The 13,466-nt window shown below is 45.5% G+C and overlaps 2 protein-coding genes and 1 long non-coding RNA gene across 3 annotated transcripts in view; 1 reads left to right on the forward strand and 2 right to left on the reverse strand.

Moving 5' to 3' along the window:
• Nucleotides 1–16: 16 nt before the first annotated feature.
• Nucleotides 17–3,143, reverse strand: stard5 (StAR-related lipid transfer (START) domain containing 5). Its single transcript, XM_017441665.3, has 6 exons — nt 2,594–3,143; nt 2,456–2,505; nt 1,622–1,754; nt 1,348–1,465; nt 822–915; nt 17–241 (listed from the first exon to the last, which is right to left on the reverse strand). The coding sequence occupies exons 1-6, from the start codon at nt 2,684–2,686 to the stop codon at nt 91–93; spliced, it is 639 nt and encodes a 212-aa protein (XP_017297154.1). The 5' UTR covers nt 2,687–3,143; the 3' UTR covers nt 17–90.
• LOC112449979 lies at nt 3,071–4,240 on the forward strand. The gene is made up of 3 exons (XR_003038530.2): nt 3,071–3,387; nt 3,465–3,528; nt 3,788–4,240. It is a non-coding gene; the product is annotated as an uncharacterized LOC112449979 (long non-coding RNA).
• Nucleotides 4,241–4,569: 329 nt separating this feature from the next.
• LOC108251389 (transmembrane channel-like protein 3) overlaps nt 4,570–13,466 on the reverse strand; it is an 18,062-nt gene continuing 9,165 nt past the window's right edge. Inside the window, exons 5-22 of the mRNA XM_017441666.3 lie at nt 12,889–12,995; nt 11,873–11,971; nt 11,552–11,694; nt 11,318–11,465; nt 11,201–11,244; nt 10,515–10,662; nt 10,299–10,408; nt 10,050–10,128; nt 9,404–9,652; nt 9,201–9,329; nt 8,975–9,042; nt 8,323–8,451; nt 7,875–7,985; nt 7,560–7,685; nt 7,029–7,107; nt 6,758–6,800; nt 6,408–6,681; nt 4,570–5,674 (exon numbers count right to left, since the gene is read on the reverse strand). Of these exons, the coding sequence (XP_017297155.1) occupies nt 4,744–5,674; nt 6,408–6,681; nt 6,758–6,800; nt 7,029–7,107; nt 7,560–7,685; nt 7,875–7,985; nt 8,323–8,451; nt 8,975–9,042; nt 9,201–9,329; nt 9,404–9,652; nt 10,050–10,128; nt 10,299–10,408; nt 10,515–10,662; nt 11,201–11,244; nt 11,318–11,465; nt 11,552–11,694; nt 11,873–11,971; nt 12,889–12,995 (3,017 nt within the window). The 3' untranslated portion in view covers nt 4,570–4,743. The remainder of the gene's footprint in view (nt 5,675–6,407; nt 6,682–6,757; nt 6,801–7,028; nt 7,108–7,559; nt 7,686–7,874; nt 7,986–8,322; nt 8,452–8,974; nt 9,043–9,200; nt 9,330–9,403; nt 9,653–10,049; nt 10,129–10,298; nt 10,409–10,514; nt 10,663–11,200; nt 11,245–11,317; nt 11,466–11,551; nt 11,695–11,872; nt 11,972–12,888; nt 12,996–13,466) is intronic.

Consider the following 13,466-nt stretch of genomic DNA (forward strand, 5'->3'; position numbering starts at 1 on the left):
GCCTTCCACCAGGAGCAGAAAAAAAAAAAAAAAAAAAAAAAAAAGTACAAACTTCTGAATCAAAGTCAGGTGATTGTTTCATCCTTGGGTTCAAAGGTCACGGAGGGATCTAGCAGCTTTGTCCAGGTTGCTGTAGAACTCCACCATGCTGGAGGGAAAGAAGGAGTCCACCACCGACCGAGGGAGGAGACCCCCCAGGTCTGTCTGGAAGAAGCTCAGGACCTGGGTTCTGTTGGGTTCCCTGCAGAGGAACACAAGAACAAAAACTCTTCAGCCTCCTGGAACTGTGAGACAATCTGTGTCCTTCTGATGGAGGAGCTCCGAGAGTCCACTGAGACTTCAGAGGACAGAACGGTTAGAGTCGGACTAAAGCTTGTCTCTCTGTGTCTCTGTCTGTCTCTGTCTCTGTCTCTCTGTGTGTCTCTGTCTCTGTGTGTGTGTCTCTGTCTCTGTCTCTCTCTCTGTGGGTCTCTGTCTCTCTCTGTATCTGTCTCTCTGTGTGTGTCTCTGTCTCTGTCTCTCTTTGTGTCTCTCTCTGTGTCTCTGTCTCTCTGTGGGTCTCTGTCTCTGTGTGTGACTGTGTGTCTCTGTCTTTGTATCTCTCTGTGTGTCTGTCTCTCTCTGTGGGTCTCTGTCTCTGTGGGTCTCTGTGTCTCTCTCTGTCTCTGTGGGTCTCTTTCTCTGTGTGTCTCTGTGTGTCTCTGTCTCTCTCTGTGTGTCTCTGTCTCTCTCTGTGGGTCTCTGTCTCTCTCTGTGGGTCTCTGTCTCTCTGTGTGTCTCTGTCTCTCTGTGTCTCTGTCTCTGTGCGTGTGTCCTCTCACCCGGAGACAGGGACACAGATGCAGCCACAGGCGTGGTTAAATCCTCTCACGTATCCAGGCTGGGGGGGACAGCTTGGATGGACCACGTTGACGGCTGTTAAACATCAGATTGAAGACAAACTCTTAATTTGAAAGGATTCCACCGGAGCTTCAGTGTGAATGAGTGAACAGGTGGGGTTCCTCAAGGTTCCATCCTGGTTCCCTGTAAGGTTTACAACTTAGGTTTCATTCTGTCTCTCATGACCTTAGTTCCTTTATCGAGTTTCTTTAAAGGGTTATTTTATTTATAATTATAGGTAGATTCTTGTCTTTCAGACTCTTTAAATTCATATTTATCACAGTTTTTACAACCAGATCCTTGATTATGACATATTACATTATAAGGACTGTATATTTTTAAACATTTTATTCTTGGTGATTATCGTACTTTTCTGTGTTTTTATTTGCCTTTTTAATAAATCAGGTTATATTTGAAGATGATTTAAAATATGAATGAAATAAATGAGACAAACCGGGCGTTACGCACCGTTAGATGAAAGGCTGCCGTCCTCAAACTGTTTGACTAAAACCACGTCCACGAAGTCTCGAGGAGCAATGATCCCCATCGCAGCCGAGGCGGTGACGGTCCTGCAGACAGAGACGTCCTGACAACACACCGTTCTTTGTGTCAGTAACACCATTTCAGATCAAACACTTGCAGATTAAAACTTGACTTTGAAGCTTGTTTTCCAAACTTTGATCTTATTTTTGCTGCTGTTTGAAGGTCAAATGAGTTAAAGACATAAAGATAAAACACAAACCTTTGAGATTTGTTCCAGAAGCTCAAACTTCTTCACTTTGTTGTCCCACTGGACCCGGAGTCCACCAGGAACCGGTTTCAGACACTCCCAGACTTTGTCAAGACCGCTGCTGATGATCCCCTCGCCTTTATAACTACCAATCAGAGGCCAGAACACGGTCAGGTGACTCTGCTGTGAGTGGACAGAACACTGAAGGAGCAAGTATTCACCAAACACGGAGCATTAGGAGTTACTCCTAACATCTAACTTAGTTACTTTACAAGAACGCTTTCAGGAACCACGAGGAGCCCTCAGGAACCTTCAGGAGCCCTCAGGAACCATGAGGAGCCCTCAGGAACATTCAGGAGCCCCCAGGAGCCCTCAGGAACCATGAGGAGCCCTCAGGAACCATAAGGAGCCCTCAGGAACATTCAGGAACCATGAGGAGCCCTCAGGAACATTCAGGAGCCCTCAGGAACCCTCAGGAACCATGAGGAGCCCTCAGGAGTCCTCAGGAACCATGAGGAACAGGGCCTTGAGTCTGGTGAAGTCGTTTAAAACCAAGAGGTCAAAGGTCATTCCTGGTCTGGTTCTGCTGGACTGTGGCAGCAAAAACTATTTTATTATGGAAAAACTAAACTAAAAAGAGAAAAACTGTTTCTGATTAAACTTTTATCAAATATCCTGCTGGAAACATTTTAAACGTTCTTCTTATAAACAACGTGTTTAAATTGATCAAACAGCAGCTGTTAGTTTAAACTCTTCACTTTATTATTACAGAAAATTAAAAAAAAAAAAACATTTTATTTAGTGTGACATTAAAATAGATTTTTTTTTTAAAACTGATTTTCTTACATATTTCCAGGAAATTCAGAGGAGGGACGCCAAGACACAGTCACATTATTCTGAAAAATTACAAAATATATTTATTGAAATTAATCATACACATTTATCTGAAAATTAAAACTTTATGAATTGGGCAACACATTTTACCGTTTTCCTGCAAAGTTTCCATCCGAACACGTCCCTCCTGAAGCCCAGCAGACAGTCCGACACAGATTCTGCTTTCTCTTTATAATCCATCATGTGGACGGTACCGACCCGGTTCTACTGAAAACCTGTTAAACACCACACCGGTTCTGATGGGACAGGTCTGTCATGCTGAAGCTAACCGGCGGCTGAGGCTAACCGCTAGCTGAGGCTAACCGCTAGCTGAAGCTAACCGTTAGCTGTAGCTAACCGCTAGTTGTAGCTAACCGCTAGCTGAAGCTAACCGCTAGTTGTAGCTAACAGCTAGCTGAGGCTAACCGTTAGCTTCAGCTAACGGTTAGCTAGCGTCAGTGCTTCATCCAGTCAACGTCCTCATCAAGAAGTTACTGTTATAGATCCATAAATTGTCAACAATTTAACAATGACTGTTCAAGCTTTATTTTATCTCGTATTTTATCTCGTAAACACTTAAAATCTAAACATAATATTTCGAGCGTAACCACTTCCTGAGTTCTCGTGTTATCCAAAATAAAACTACACTTCCTGTTATTGCTTTCAAAATAAAATTTCGACCAAACGCCCTCCTAGGGCGAACTTTTATTTTGCGAATTATTAATTTCTCTCTCACACATGTAACCCAGGGTAAAACAAATCCCGCCTTTGCTGCTCCATTGGTTAGAGTGACAGTCAGTCACACAGGGCTTTCAGCCAATTAACGCACCTGAGGTAGTTTTTAGGCTCGCTCCAGCTTTCCCAGGCAGGTGTGAGGGGGAGAGCTGGAGACAAAGGAGCTACAGGTTGGTGTTTCCAAACAATCAGTTCATCTCTTTGTTTGTTAGGCATTTTTTTAACTTACAATATAAAAATCATGTAGATCTGAACATCCAGTGAGCTTGGAGCCATGAAGCTGTCGTGCACTGAACTATAAATAGGAATTGGTGAGTAGTGAACACAATGTTGTTTGTTTGTTGAGCATGTTGATGGTGGTAGCCAATGTTCATTGTTGATCATCTATTGTCATATGACCTAACTTCTTAAATTCAATATGTGTTTAAGATAATGAGATAAATGTTATTTTTATTTTGTCTGAAAGATTAGATTTAGGATATAATTGCATTTTATTTCTGTATGCAACTGAAAAAAAGTCTAGTTAACTAGCAGGGTGGTAACTTACTGGTCCTGTTTATTTTAATACAGGCCAGGTGAGCCTTTTTAGGGTTAAAGGATGGCGAGCGTCTGAGAACTGGCTGGGGCCAGGAGAACCTGAGATTCACTCCATACTGGTCTGGTAGGAGGCTGATGGTCTGTAGCATTCAGACACACAATCCATTATGCATCTCTTCATCTGTAAACGACTTGCGCTTGGACATCATCTCAAATATCTGGACAACTCAAGACTTTTTGAATGTGTGTCGGTCAGACACTGTGCTGACCAGTGGGGAAATTTCAGACTGTTGTGCACAAATGTATGAAAGATCTGCTGCAGTACTGTGTATATTTATTTTGTGTTTATTATTTTGGTTTCTATGCATGTTGTCTTGTGGTGTTCATCTTAATTTTCTCTTTAAAATACATGGTATTGAAACCAGTTATTCTTTTGTATTGTCTATTGATTACTGACAACAGCTCCAGTAGACGAATTTAGTCTTCTGATATATTCCATCTAGTCCTTTAGTATATTAAATAGTGTTACACACAGAAAAGTGAATTAAATTGAAATCTGCATCGGTTCCTTTTCTTTCTTCACCTCAAACAACTGGAAAATATCGAACACTGCCACAATCATTACAATAATAATAAAAACTATAAGAAATGTGCTTTGCTTTCACATTGGTACTAGTATCAATAATACAACTTAGATGTAGGAAAAAATACTAATAAATTTAAATATACAAACAAATTTAGTATTTTGAAGAAAATAAGCGTATAGGTAAACAATAAAAAAACAAAGAGGCAGTCAATGAATCTTTTTTAAAAGAATTCTTTAATCTTTTTCAAACCTGGAAAAAAAAAATCTTTGCATATTTTTAACACAAATCTGATAAAAACTGAAAAAAGATGAAAATCCAGTAATTAAAAGCTTCATCAACAGAGAAAAGAATATTCTTGTTAGAAGGCGGGTGATAGGCATTCCTCTCTCGGGAATGAAAGCATCAAACCTTGGAGCAGACCAGGTCCTGAGACTCGGTGAAGTTCAGGTCCAGCTTGGTCTTGGACGGGCGCTCCTTGTTGTGGATCACCTGGATGTACTGATCCGTGCTGCTGTTCTGCTGGTCGCTGCTGGACGCCGCGGAGGCGGAGTCCGACTCCGTTAGGGGGGTCTCCAACTTGGCCCTCAGTTTGGTCTTCACATGAGACTCCAGGTGCCGGCTTCTGGATGGGGACTGAGACGGTCTTCTGGGGTACCGGAGGTGGTGACCGCTTCGACCCGGTTCCGCTGATTTTCTATTGACCTGAGCTGGAGAATGGAAGTCCAGATCTACCCAGTCCTTGTCTCCTTTACTATTGTCCTCTTCATCGTCTTCTTGGACCCTGTACCTCGCTGCGTGGTTATCGTTCCGACCTTCACCGATGTAGAACTGTGCCTGTTGGTGGAGGTCGGACAGGGACCGGGGCCGATGGGTTTTCCCTAGAGACACCTTCCTCCTGCCTTTGTCCCGTTCCTCCTCGCCCTCCTCTTCCTCCTTGCTGAGATGCTGGGGGGTGTGGGATCGGTAGGAGTGCGGTTGGTGGTGGGTGGTGCGGGTCGGGTACCGTCTGATGTTGCGTGGGTACAGCTCCAAGATCTCTGCGGGCTCCTCCATCACGTAATGACACGGGATCCGTGTAGCCGAGCGCAGCAGCTTCTTTCGGGACTCATGCTCGTTGATGATCACGTAGCGGGTGGCGTGACCGCGGCGTCCACCGTAACTCTGTGCGGCGATGATCCCAGGGGCCTCAGCGGGGTGCAGGGGGCGGACGGTCTTCCTGTACAGGGGCTCGGACTGGTTGCTGTCAGAACAGTGAGCGGGGGAGTTATAGGCCATGTGGAGGCAGGACTTGGACCTGCAGGTACCACTAGGACCACCGATAAATGGTCTGGGCCTGGTGTGACAAACAACAACAGCATTAATGAGTTTATGGAGTCCCATCACCGCCTGTTCTTGATCCAGAAGCTGTTCAGAAACACAGAGTGGAGATTCAGATGAGCCCAGATGTTTCCATCCACTGCAGAAAAAGACTCAGACATTAAATCCAACTAAACCTTCTTGTTTTAGGTCAGTTAGGATTCCCAAAATGATTTCTGTTTGTTAAATGTCCGAATAATGAGACAGAATTGTTGCACATACCCCAAGATAACGATGCCTTTAAACAACCTGGAACGTCCAGATGATGATGTCATAGCCTCGGAAGCTTTTGATTGGTTAGTTGACAACAATTGAGTTAATTAGAGACACGCCTCAAACACACTGCTTCTTTGTGTGGCATCATGGGAAAATCTAAAGAAATCAGGAGGAGAATCATCGACTTCCAACTCTGGTTCATTCTTGGGTCTAATTTCCAGCTGTCTGAAGGTTCTTCTGGAGACGGGTTCTGCGTTCCACCGTCCAACTCAGGAAGGAGACAAATGTACACAGGGACAAAGACTTTAACATTTGGAGACATGTCCTGTGGTCTGATGAACTGTGGAAAAAGCCAGAAGGTTAACTAAGAGACCTAAAACAGGAAAAGTTCAGCCGGATTTAAAAAGGTTCTGTGTTTTTTATGGGGGACGGAAACATCTGGGTTCAGCTGGAAAAAAGGTCCTTAAATCCACCTGGAGCGGTCTGTTGGTCACCTGTTGGGGATGTATTCTACTCGGCGTTTGGGTATGGTCACTGCTGGGCTTCGGACTGATCCAGACCCAGTTCCTCGATTCAGCTTGGTTCTGGAGGCGGACTGGCTGATGGTCCGGATGCTGTTACCACGGTTACCAGGAGACTGGAAGTTTGTGACGCTGCCGTTTCTCCTGGGGGAGGGGGTAGTGTGGATGGAGGCCTCTTTGCTGGTGCCGTCGGTCTCCTGATGATCCGGGTTTTCATCCGCCGCAGGTTCTGGAGCCTGGAGCCTCGCTGTGGGGGAGGGGTCAGAGTTAAATCATGGTTAATGAAACTATCCATTCGAGACAAATGAACTCAGCAACGATACCTGCAGCCAGCTGGAAGACCTTCTTCTTGTCCTCAGTTCGTTCCTGAGGAAGTTAAAGAAAAATAAACATGAATAAACATTTTCTTGGATTTACAGGCTTTAAAGTTTGTCTCTACTAAGAATGATTTTAATTTTGTTCATAAAATAACCTCAAAAAACAGGTAAACACAGTTCAGACAGAAACATGTCCCAAACAAAGAGATCTTTCATGTGAAGGTCCAGCGTCAGAGCAGTTTTAGGTTTATGAAGCCATCCTCCTCCCAGAACTCACCGTCTGCAGCTGCAGCCTCAGCTGGTTGTTGGTGAACTTCAGAGACCTGGCGATGGACTGGAGATAATATATCAGCATGCTGAAAAACACAAGTCAGAGCAATTCTGTGGACCGTTGACCGAAACACACACCTTCTACAACCAGCACTGTGTTGATGATCAGCCACCACCATGAAAGGCAGGTGATCATGTAAACTGGGTCTGTCTGTTAGCTAAATATCTCATGAACCACTGGATGGAGCTTCCTGAAACTAACAGGAAGCCATCTTGGATGAACGTCTACACCTGATTGACGTTTGGAATCAATCCAGTTCAAGATGGCCGCCACAACCAGTCAACATCAGTCAGTTTTACAGATATTGAGCTGAAACTTGGTGTGGTAGTAGCTGAGAGTCATCCCCGACACAGACTCTGAGGGCTAAAAGGTTTCATGAGGTCTTCATCTAAAACTATAGCATACAAGCGTCGGGCGATATGCATTCCTTCAAAGAATGCTGCTTTTCTCAGGAAGTGTGTGTGTGTGTGTTCTTACAACAGCAGCAGCAGACCCGGCAGAACCACGACTGGACTTGTGACGTAACTCATAACTTTACTGAACCACAGGGGGAAGTCGGTGGCCACCGTCTCAGAGATGATGTCGTAAATCTTCTCCTGACCGCTGGAAACAATTTAAACATAAAAAGATTGTGATGCTGTTAGAAATGAATAAACTCCAATGTTAAACACTTTAAAATAAGTCCAATCTTTGATTAGAGAGTAAACCCTAAAAGCTGTTTGAGCCTCTTTCTGTTTCTGTTTCTGTGGAGTTTCAGCAGGAGAAACAGATGACCTGTTTACAGGTGTTTACCTGAAGGGTCCACAGTGCTCCGATGGTCTGTACCTGGCGATGGCAAAGATGGTGGGCAACATGCACAGAAACAGCATAAACAGCAGCATGGCCAGGTAGAAATTATTGGATCTGAAAAACAAAAACAGGAAGAATTTATAAAAACTACTGATATTTTGTAATATTATGTACCAAAAAATGGTACATTTCTTTATCAGCAGCTTAACTGGGATTTACTACCATCGGATATTTTTCACCTAAATTCTTAACAGAAATTTGAATAAAACTAAGAAAAGCTCAAACTTTCAGTTCTTACACCATTCAGGAAAATAAGCTTTATACTGAAGCTGATTCTTTACTTCAGACAAATGTTTTACTTCTAATGTTTCCTTCTTATTTCTAATAAGGTCCACCTGGTAAGGATGATATGCTGTGTGTGTGGGTGTGTGTGTGTGCATGCGTGTTCTACCTGGAAGCTCGAAACACCTGCTGATGAGGAACGTTACAGGTGAGGACGGCCCAACTCCTCAGATACATGAGTCCAATCAGCTTCAACACGTTAAAGGCAGGAAGACACGGAGAGAAAAAGGCTCCCATCCTGCACGCACACACACACTCACACGCACGCACACACGCACACGCACGCACACACGCACACGCACGCACACACACACACAGACACACACACACGCACACGCACGCACACACACACACAGACACACACACACACACATGCACACGCACGCACACACACACAGACACACACACACACACACACAGACACACACACACACACACACACACCAGCGTTACAGCCCATATAAAAAGACATTCCACTCAGCGAATCCTGGTTCCACTTCATTATGTTTATCGCAGCAAAACGACATCTCCTGAAGAATGATTACAGGAGGAGGAGGTGTGTGTGTGTGTGGGGGGGGGGGGTCAGGCTCATCTCAGCAGGGTCACAGAGGTCACAGGGGTCAGGCAGGAACAGGGAAACAGGACAGGGTCACCCACAGTCACCTGAACCTCTTTTTAGCCTCTCTTACCAGAGGAACCTCATCATTAGAACATCAGACTTGTTCTCATATTATGGTATGGAAACAATCTCTCAGACTTACCAGATCATTCCTTGGTTATAAATCAGATGCAGGACGTTCTCCGCTATCTTGAATTCTCCATATTCAGGCTGAAAACACAGGAAGTGATTATAGAAAACTCCCCCAGCAGCTCTCCATCTGCTACCTGAGTTCAGAGGTGATCCCGGAGTTCCAACATGTCCAACATGTTTGGAACCAACTTCGAGTTATGTCTGAGTCTGGCCCACAGGGGTTAGTAGAAACTTACAAACTTGCTCTCTAAGTCCCAGCAGCAGCAGTCACTCAGGTATCGAACCACCAGGCCTCGGATGAAGTCGATTAGGAGGATGCTGGCCACGGTGAAGATCATGTCAATGATGGAGAGCTTCAGCATCTCCTGGGAACAAACACAGGGTCAGGGGTCAGGGGTCAGGGGTCAGCTGACTTCAGTTCAGTGGGGCCACATGAAACCTGTCCGACGTAGGTCTCCCAGCACTGGTCCTGCTGGGAGCGGGCGCTCTTCTCCAGAGGACCCGTCTGGTTGGAGACTGTCCCCAGGTGGACCTGCTGGTTGTTGCTGAAGTTCAGAGCCGTGGTGATGGTTGCCAGGGTGATGTTGGGACGCGCAGACATCTGGGTGGAGAGACCGTTGGTCTCCGGCTGAGACACGGTGGCCAGGAAGGAACTGGACTCAGTCCAGTTACCGGAAGCTCCCCGAACCTGGAGGACAAATATAAGATGAGAAATCCAGCTAAGAAATACAGATTTCTTCTTCTATTATTCACTCTGAGTCCACCAAGGTCACTCTGAGTCCACCGGGTTCACTCTGAGTCCACCCTGGACAGGGGGAGGTCCAGGTTTCCCTCCTGGACCTGAGACCGAGCCGACCTGACCTGACCCAATAAGAAGCAGAAGATGGATGATGAGCTAAGCGGGGGTGGGGGGATACAGCTTCCAGATCTGGATCCAGGACTTTTATTCAGGTCTGCTGAAGACCCAGAGGCCGGTTCTGCTGAAGACTAGTTTCCTCTGGAGTTGTACAGGTACAGGTGTGGCTGGAGACTTAAGCTCCGCCCCTGACTGAAACTTTAACGTGTGATGATGGACAGAAACTTACAGCAGAACTCATACTGTTGACTTTATCCAGCAGAGCAATAATCAGGCTGTAGAGGTTCCCCAGGTACAGAACCAGAACCCTGGAACCACAGCAAACACACACCTGGTTATTATTATTCCTGCAGAATGAAAAGGTTCTTTGTTTAGTCTCCTGGTTCTGAAAGGATCAGCAGCCAGGACAACTGATGGGTGGAGGAACTTCAACAGTTTCTGAGACTAATGTTGACTACAGAGGTCCAACATTTGGTACCTGGCCAGCTGGAACCGGAGGGAGGTTCTGGGATGGTACATCTCCAGCTGAGCCACCAGCTCAAAGGCAGAAGGAGCGATCATGGTGATGAGAGAAACCACAACGCTCACCTGAGGACACACAGACATCAGGACTCGAAGGAGCGGACCGGTTCTGTTCGGTTCCCTGGATAATCTAATCAAACTAACGACAGTCCTGTCGGTTCTGCTCCTCTACCTCATTCTTCTCCCACAGCGTCAGCTCCGGTTTCTCCTGCTCCAGTTTCTGGGACCGGTCCACCACAAAGTAGATGATGTAGATGCTTCCGGCTAAAGACAGCAGAACCAGAATGTTGGCCAAGATCCGCAGACTGATCAGAACCGCCCTGAAGAAACAGAACACAGCAGCTCAGGGAGTCCAGAGGTTTGTACAGATCCACATTTTCAGAGGTTCAGTCGGATTGTTACTCTCAGATCTGCCGCACACACACACACACGCACACACACCCACCCACACACACCCACCCACACACACACACACACACCACCGTGCTCCCAGCTTCTTGTCAGAGGTCAGTGACGGGTTGTCAACACTAAAATTCTTCTTTTTTGAACCAAAACATTTAATTTCTGATAAAGTCTGAAATCCTACAAAGAAAGTCAGAAGTGTTTGTTTGTTTCAGTTTGAGCTGCTGTAACTGAAGCGGACTTCTTGGTCTGAAGATGCCTCCTGACAGCAGGGCTGTAAATCTCTGCTGCTTGAACAGTCGGATGACTGAGCGCACTCAGACATCCTCCTGATTTATGCTATAAATCAACTGGAACCAGAAATCCTTCACAGGAGAAAATGGAGATGCTTTATCTGCACTGACCAGGGGAGCTTTAGTTTAGGACATGAAGGACAGAGAGACTAGAGGAACCTACAGACTGGTGTCCTTCTTCTTCTCCTGTTCCTCAACAATGGCTTCCTGTGCAGAAACACAAACCTCATTCAGCCCTCTGTGTTAGGAAGAAATCATTGTTTTCTTATTTTCTACAGACTCTGATGTTGTTGACGATGGCGGCTCCTTTGCACTCGGCAGCCTCGGGGTTTCCTATCAGGTAATCCCATGCACAGAAAATCCTCCAGCAGAAGGTGAAGTTCTCATCAGAAGCACTGGCCAGACTCAGGCGGGAGTTCTTGGCCATTCTGCAAAAACACGTGAGAAATCCTTCTGAGGCACATCAACAATGCACCGGGATTCTGAAAGGTGCTGAGAAAACGCTAAAGTTTACTTCCGTAACAGGATGATGAAGCTGTAGGCGAACACGGCCATCCCAACAAGGAAGTAGGCAAGAGGCAGGCGGTAGCCGGCGCTGCCGATTTTCCTCACTCTGCCATAGTAACCGTAAAAAAGAACAGAGTACTGCAGGTAGCCCTGTGGAGGAGAGGAGAGGAAACTAACTTTGGTGAAAGATCAGCAAGAAAATCTACTCTGATGCTAAATAAAAGGCTGAACTGAGACCAGGATTCAGCTGCTCTGTTCTAAATAAAGATCCATGGCGTCTCCACCTAATGTGGAATCGACCAAACAGTAAAACCAAGGAGAGACTTGCCCCGAGAGACCAGATGGTGTCCAGGTCCTGAGCCGACGGCAGGTGCTCCTTAGGGATGGTCTTACTTCTGGTAGTTCCAAACGGAGCTCCGGCCAGCAGCTGGTGCAGGAAGACATGGACACGTCACTGAACCGTCCAACCGTGCGTCCAACCATCCATCACTGATCCGTCCAACCAACCAACCANCCANCNNTCNGTCCAACCATCCATCACTGATCCATCCAACCATCCATCACTGATCCATCCAACCAACCAACCATCCATCTGTCTGTCCAACCATCCATCACTGATCCGTCCAACCAACCATCTGTTCGTCCATCCATCCATCCATCCATCCATCCATCCATCCATCCATCAGTTTGTTAAAAGTCAGGGTTGTTAGTTTGTTTTTTGGAAGCTGAATGAAAAATGGCCTGAAGGGAAACACTCAGTTTGATTCTCATCAACTAATTTAAGACGTTTCAGAGGAATTCAGAGTGAAGGTTTAAAACGGCGTCTGACTAAAGGTAGTTACAGTTTGTTTATAGCTCAAACAGGAACAGGATATAATCAGTCATCAGTTACAGGAAAGGATAGAAGATTAAAAAAAAAATCATTTGGTGAGGTTGAACCGAGACGCTCTGACTCTGCCTTTTATCTTTGGCCAAATGATTCACAGCAACATACAGACATAAAATCTGACACAGCCTCCAGCATGTTTGATGGTGCAGGATTTTACTGACAAAGGTGAGAAAATGAGATGTGTGCAGAGGACAAACTACAGCGATAAAAGATAAATGAAGGAAGGAGACGAGGCCGGGGAAATGACAGCAGGTGGAATACGAGGGAAGGACTAAATAGATCAACTTTAGCAGTAATGGCAAGTTTCTTTTAAATTTGTTTTTCCTAATTGAATAGAACAAAAGAAAAAGTGTATAATTTCATTTGAAACAAATGATTCAGCTCTCCATCGTAAGTGACCTTTAAGACTGCCTGTAAAGAGAATTATTTTATAATAAAGTCAGAGACTCACTGACCTCCGGCAGCACAACGAAGGCTCCGGTCATTATGGTGAGGACGATATTGATCCCAAAGAGCCAGCGCAGGAAGATGAAGTAGGAGGCCACACCTGATCCAAAGTGACCTTCCCAATAAAGAAGAAACATGAGACTCACACCGGGGCGGTAAAAAACAGCAATCTTTGTTTTTCATTTAACTCACATCATCATTTCATTCATGAACAAGAAATATTTCTACACAAGTGATGAGCTATAAAACTCCAACGTCCATCGAGTTCCTCTGAGACACAGCCAGACTCTTATTCTGAAGAGTATCTGTGAGCTTTATTGTGAAAGTCCAGGTTCAGTCCTCTTACATTTCCTCTGCCTTTAAGCCCTGAATCCTCCTGAACAGTTTCTTCATGAGGATGTTCAGTTGGAGCTCCAACAGGACCGGGCTTAGAGCTCCAAACAGAACCGGGCTTAGAGCTCCAAACAGGACCGGGTTTAGAGCTCCAACAGGACCGGGTTTAGAGCTCCAACAGGACTGGGTTTAGAGCTCCAAACAGGACCGGGTTTAGAGCTCCAAACAGGACCGGGTTTAGAGCTATAACAGG

The sequence above is a fragment of the Kryptolebias marmoratus genome, linkage group LG15 (genome assembly GCF_001649575.2).
Source record: "Kryptolebias marmoratus isolate JLee-2015 linkage group LG15, ASM164957v2, whole genome shotgun sequence".
Taxonomy (NCBI): domain Eukaryota; kingdom Metazoa; phylum Chordata; class Actinopteri; order Cyprinodontiformes; family Rivulidae; genus Kryptolebias; species Kryptolebias marmoratus.

Excerpts from the sequence above, each read along its gene's own strand:
- stard5 (XM_017441665.3), bottom strand. The coding sequence starts at position 2,686 with ATGATGGATTATAAAGAGAAAGCAGAATCTGTGTCGGACTGTCTGCTG. Across the intron at positions 916-1,347 it reads CGGCAGCCTTTCATCTAACG|CCGTCAACGTGGTCCATCCA; the intron begins GTGCGTAACGCC and ends GATGTTTAACAG. Across the intron at positions 242-821 it reads ATCTGTGTCCCTGTCTCCGG|GGAACCCAACAGAACCCAGG; the intron begins GTGAGAGGACAC and ends GTTCCTCTGCAG.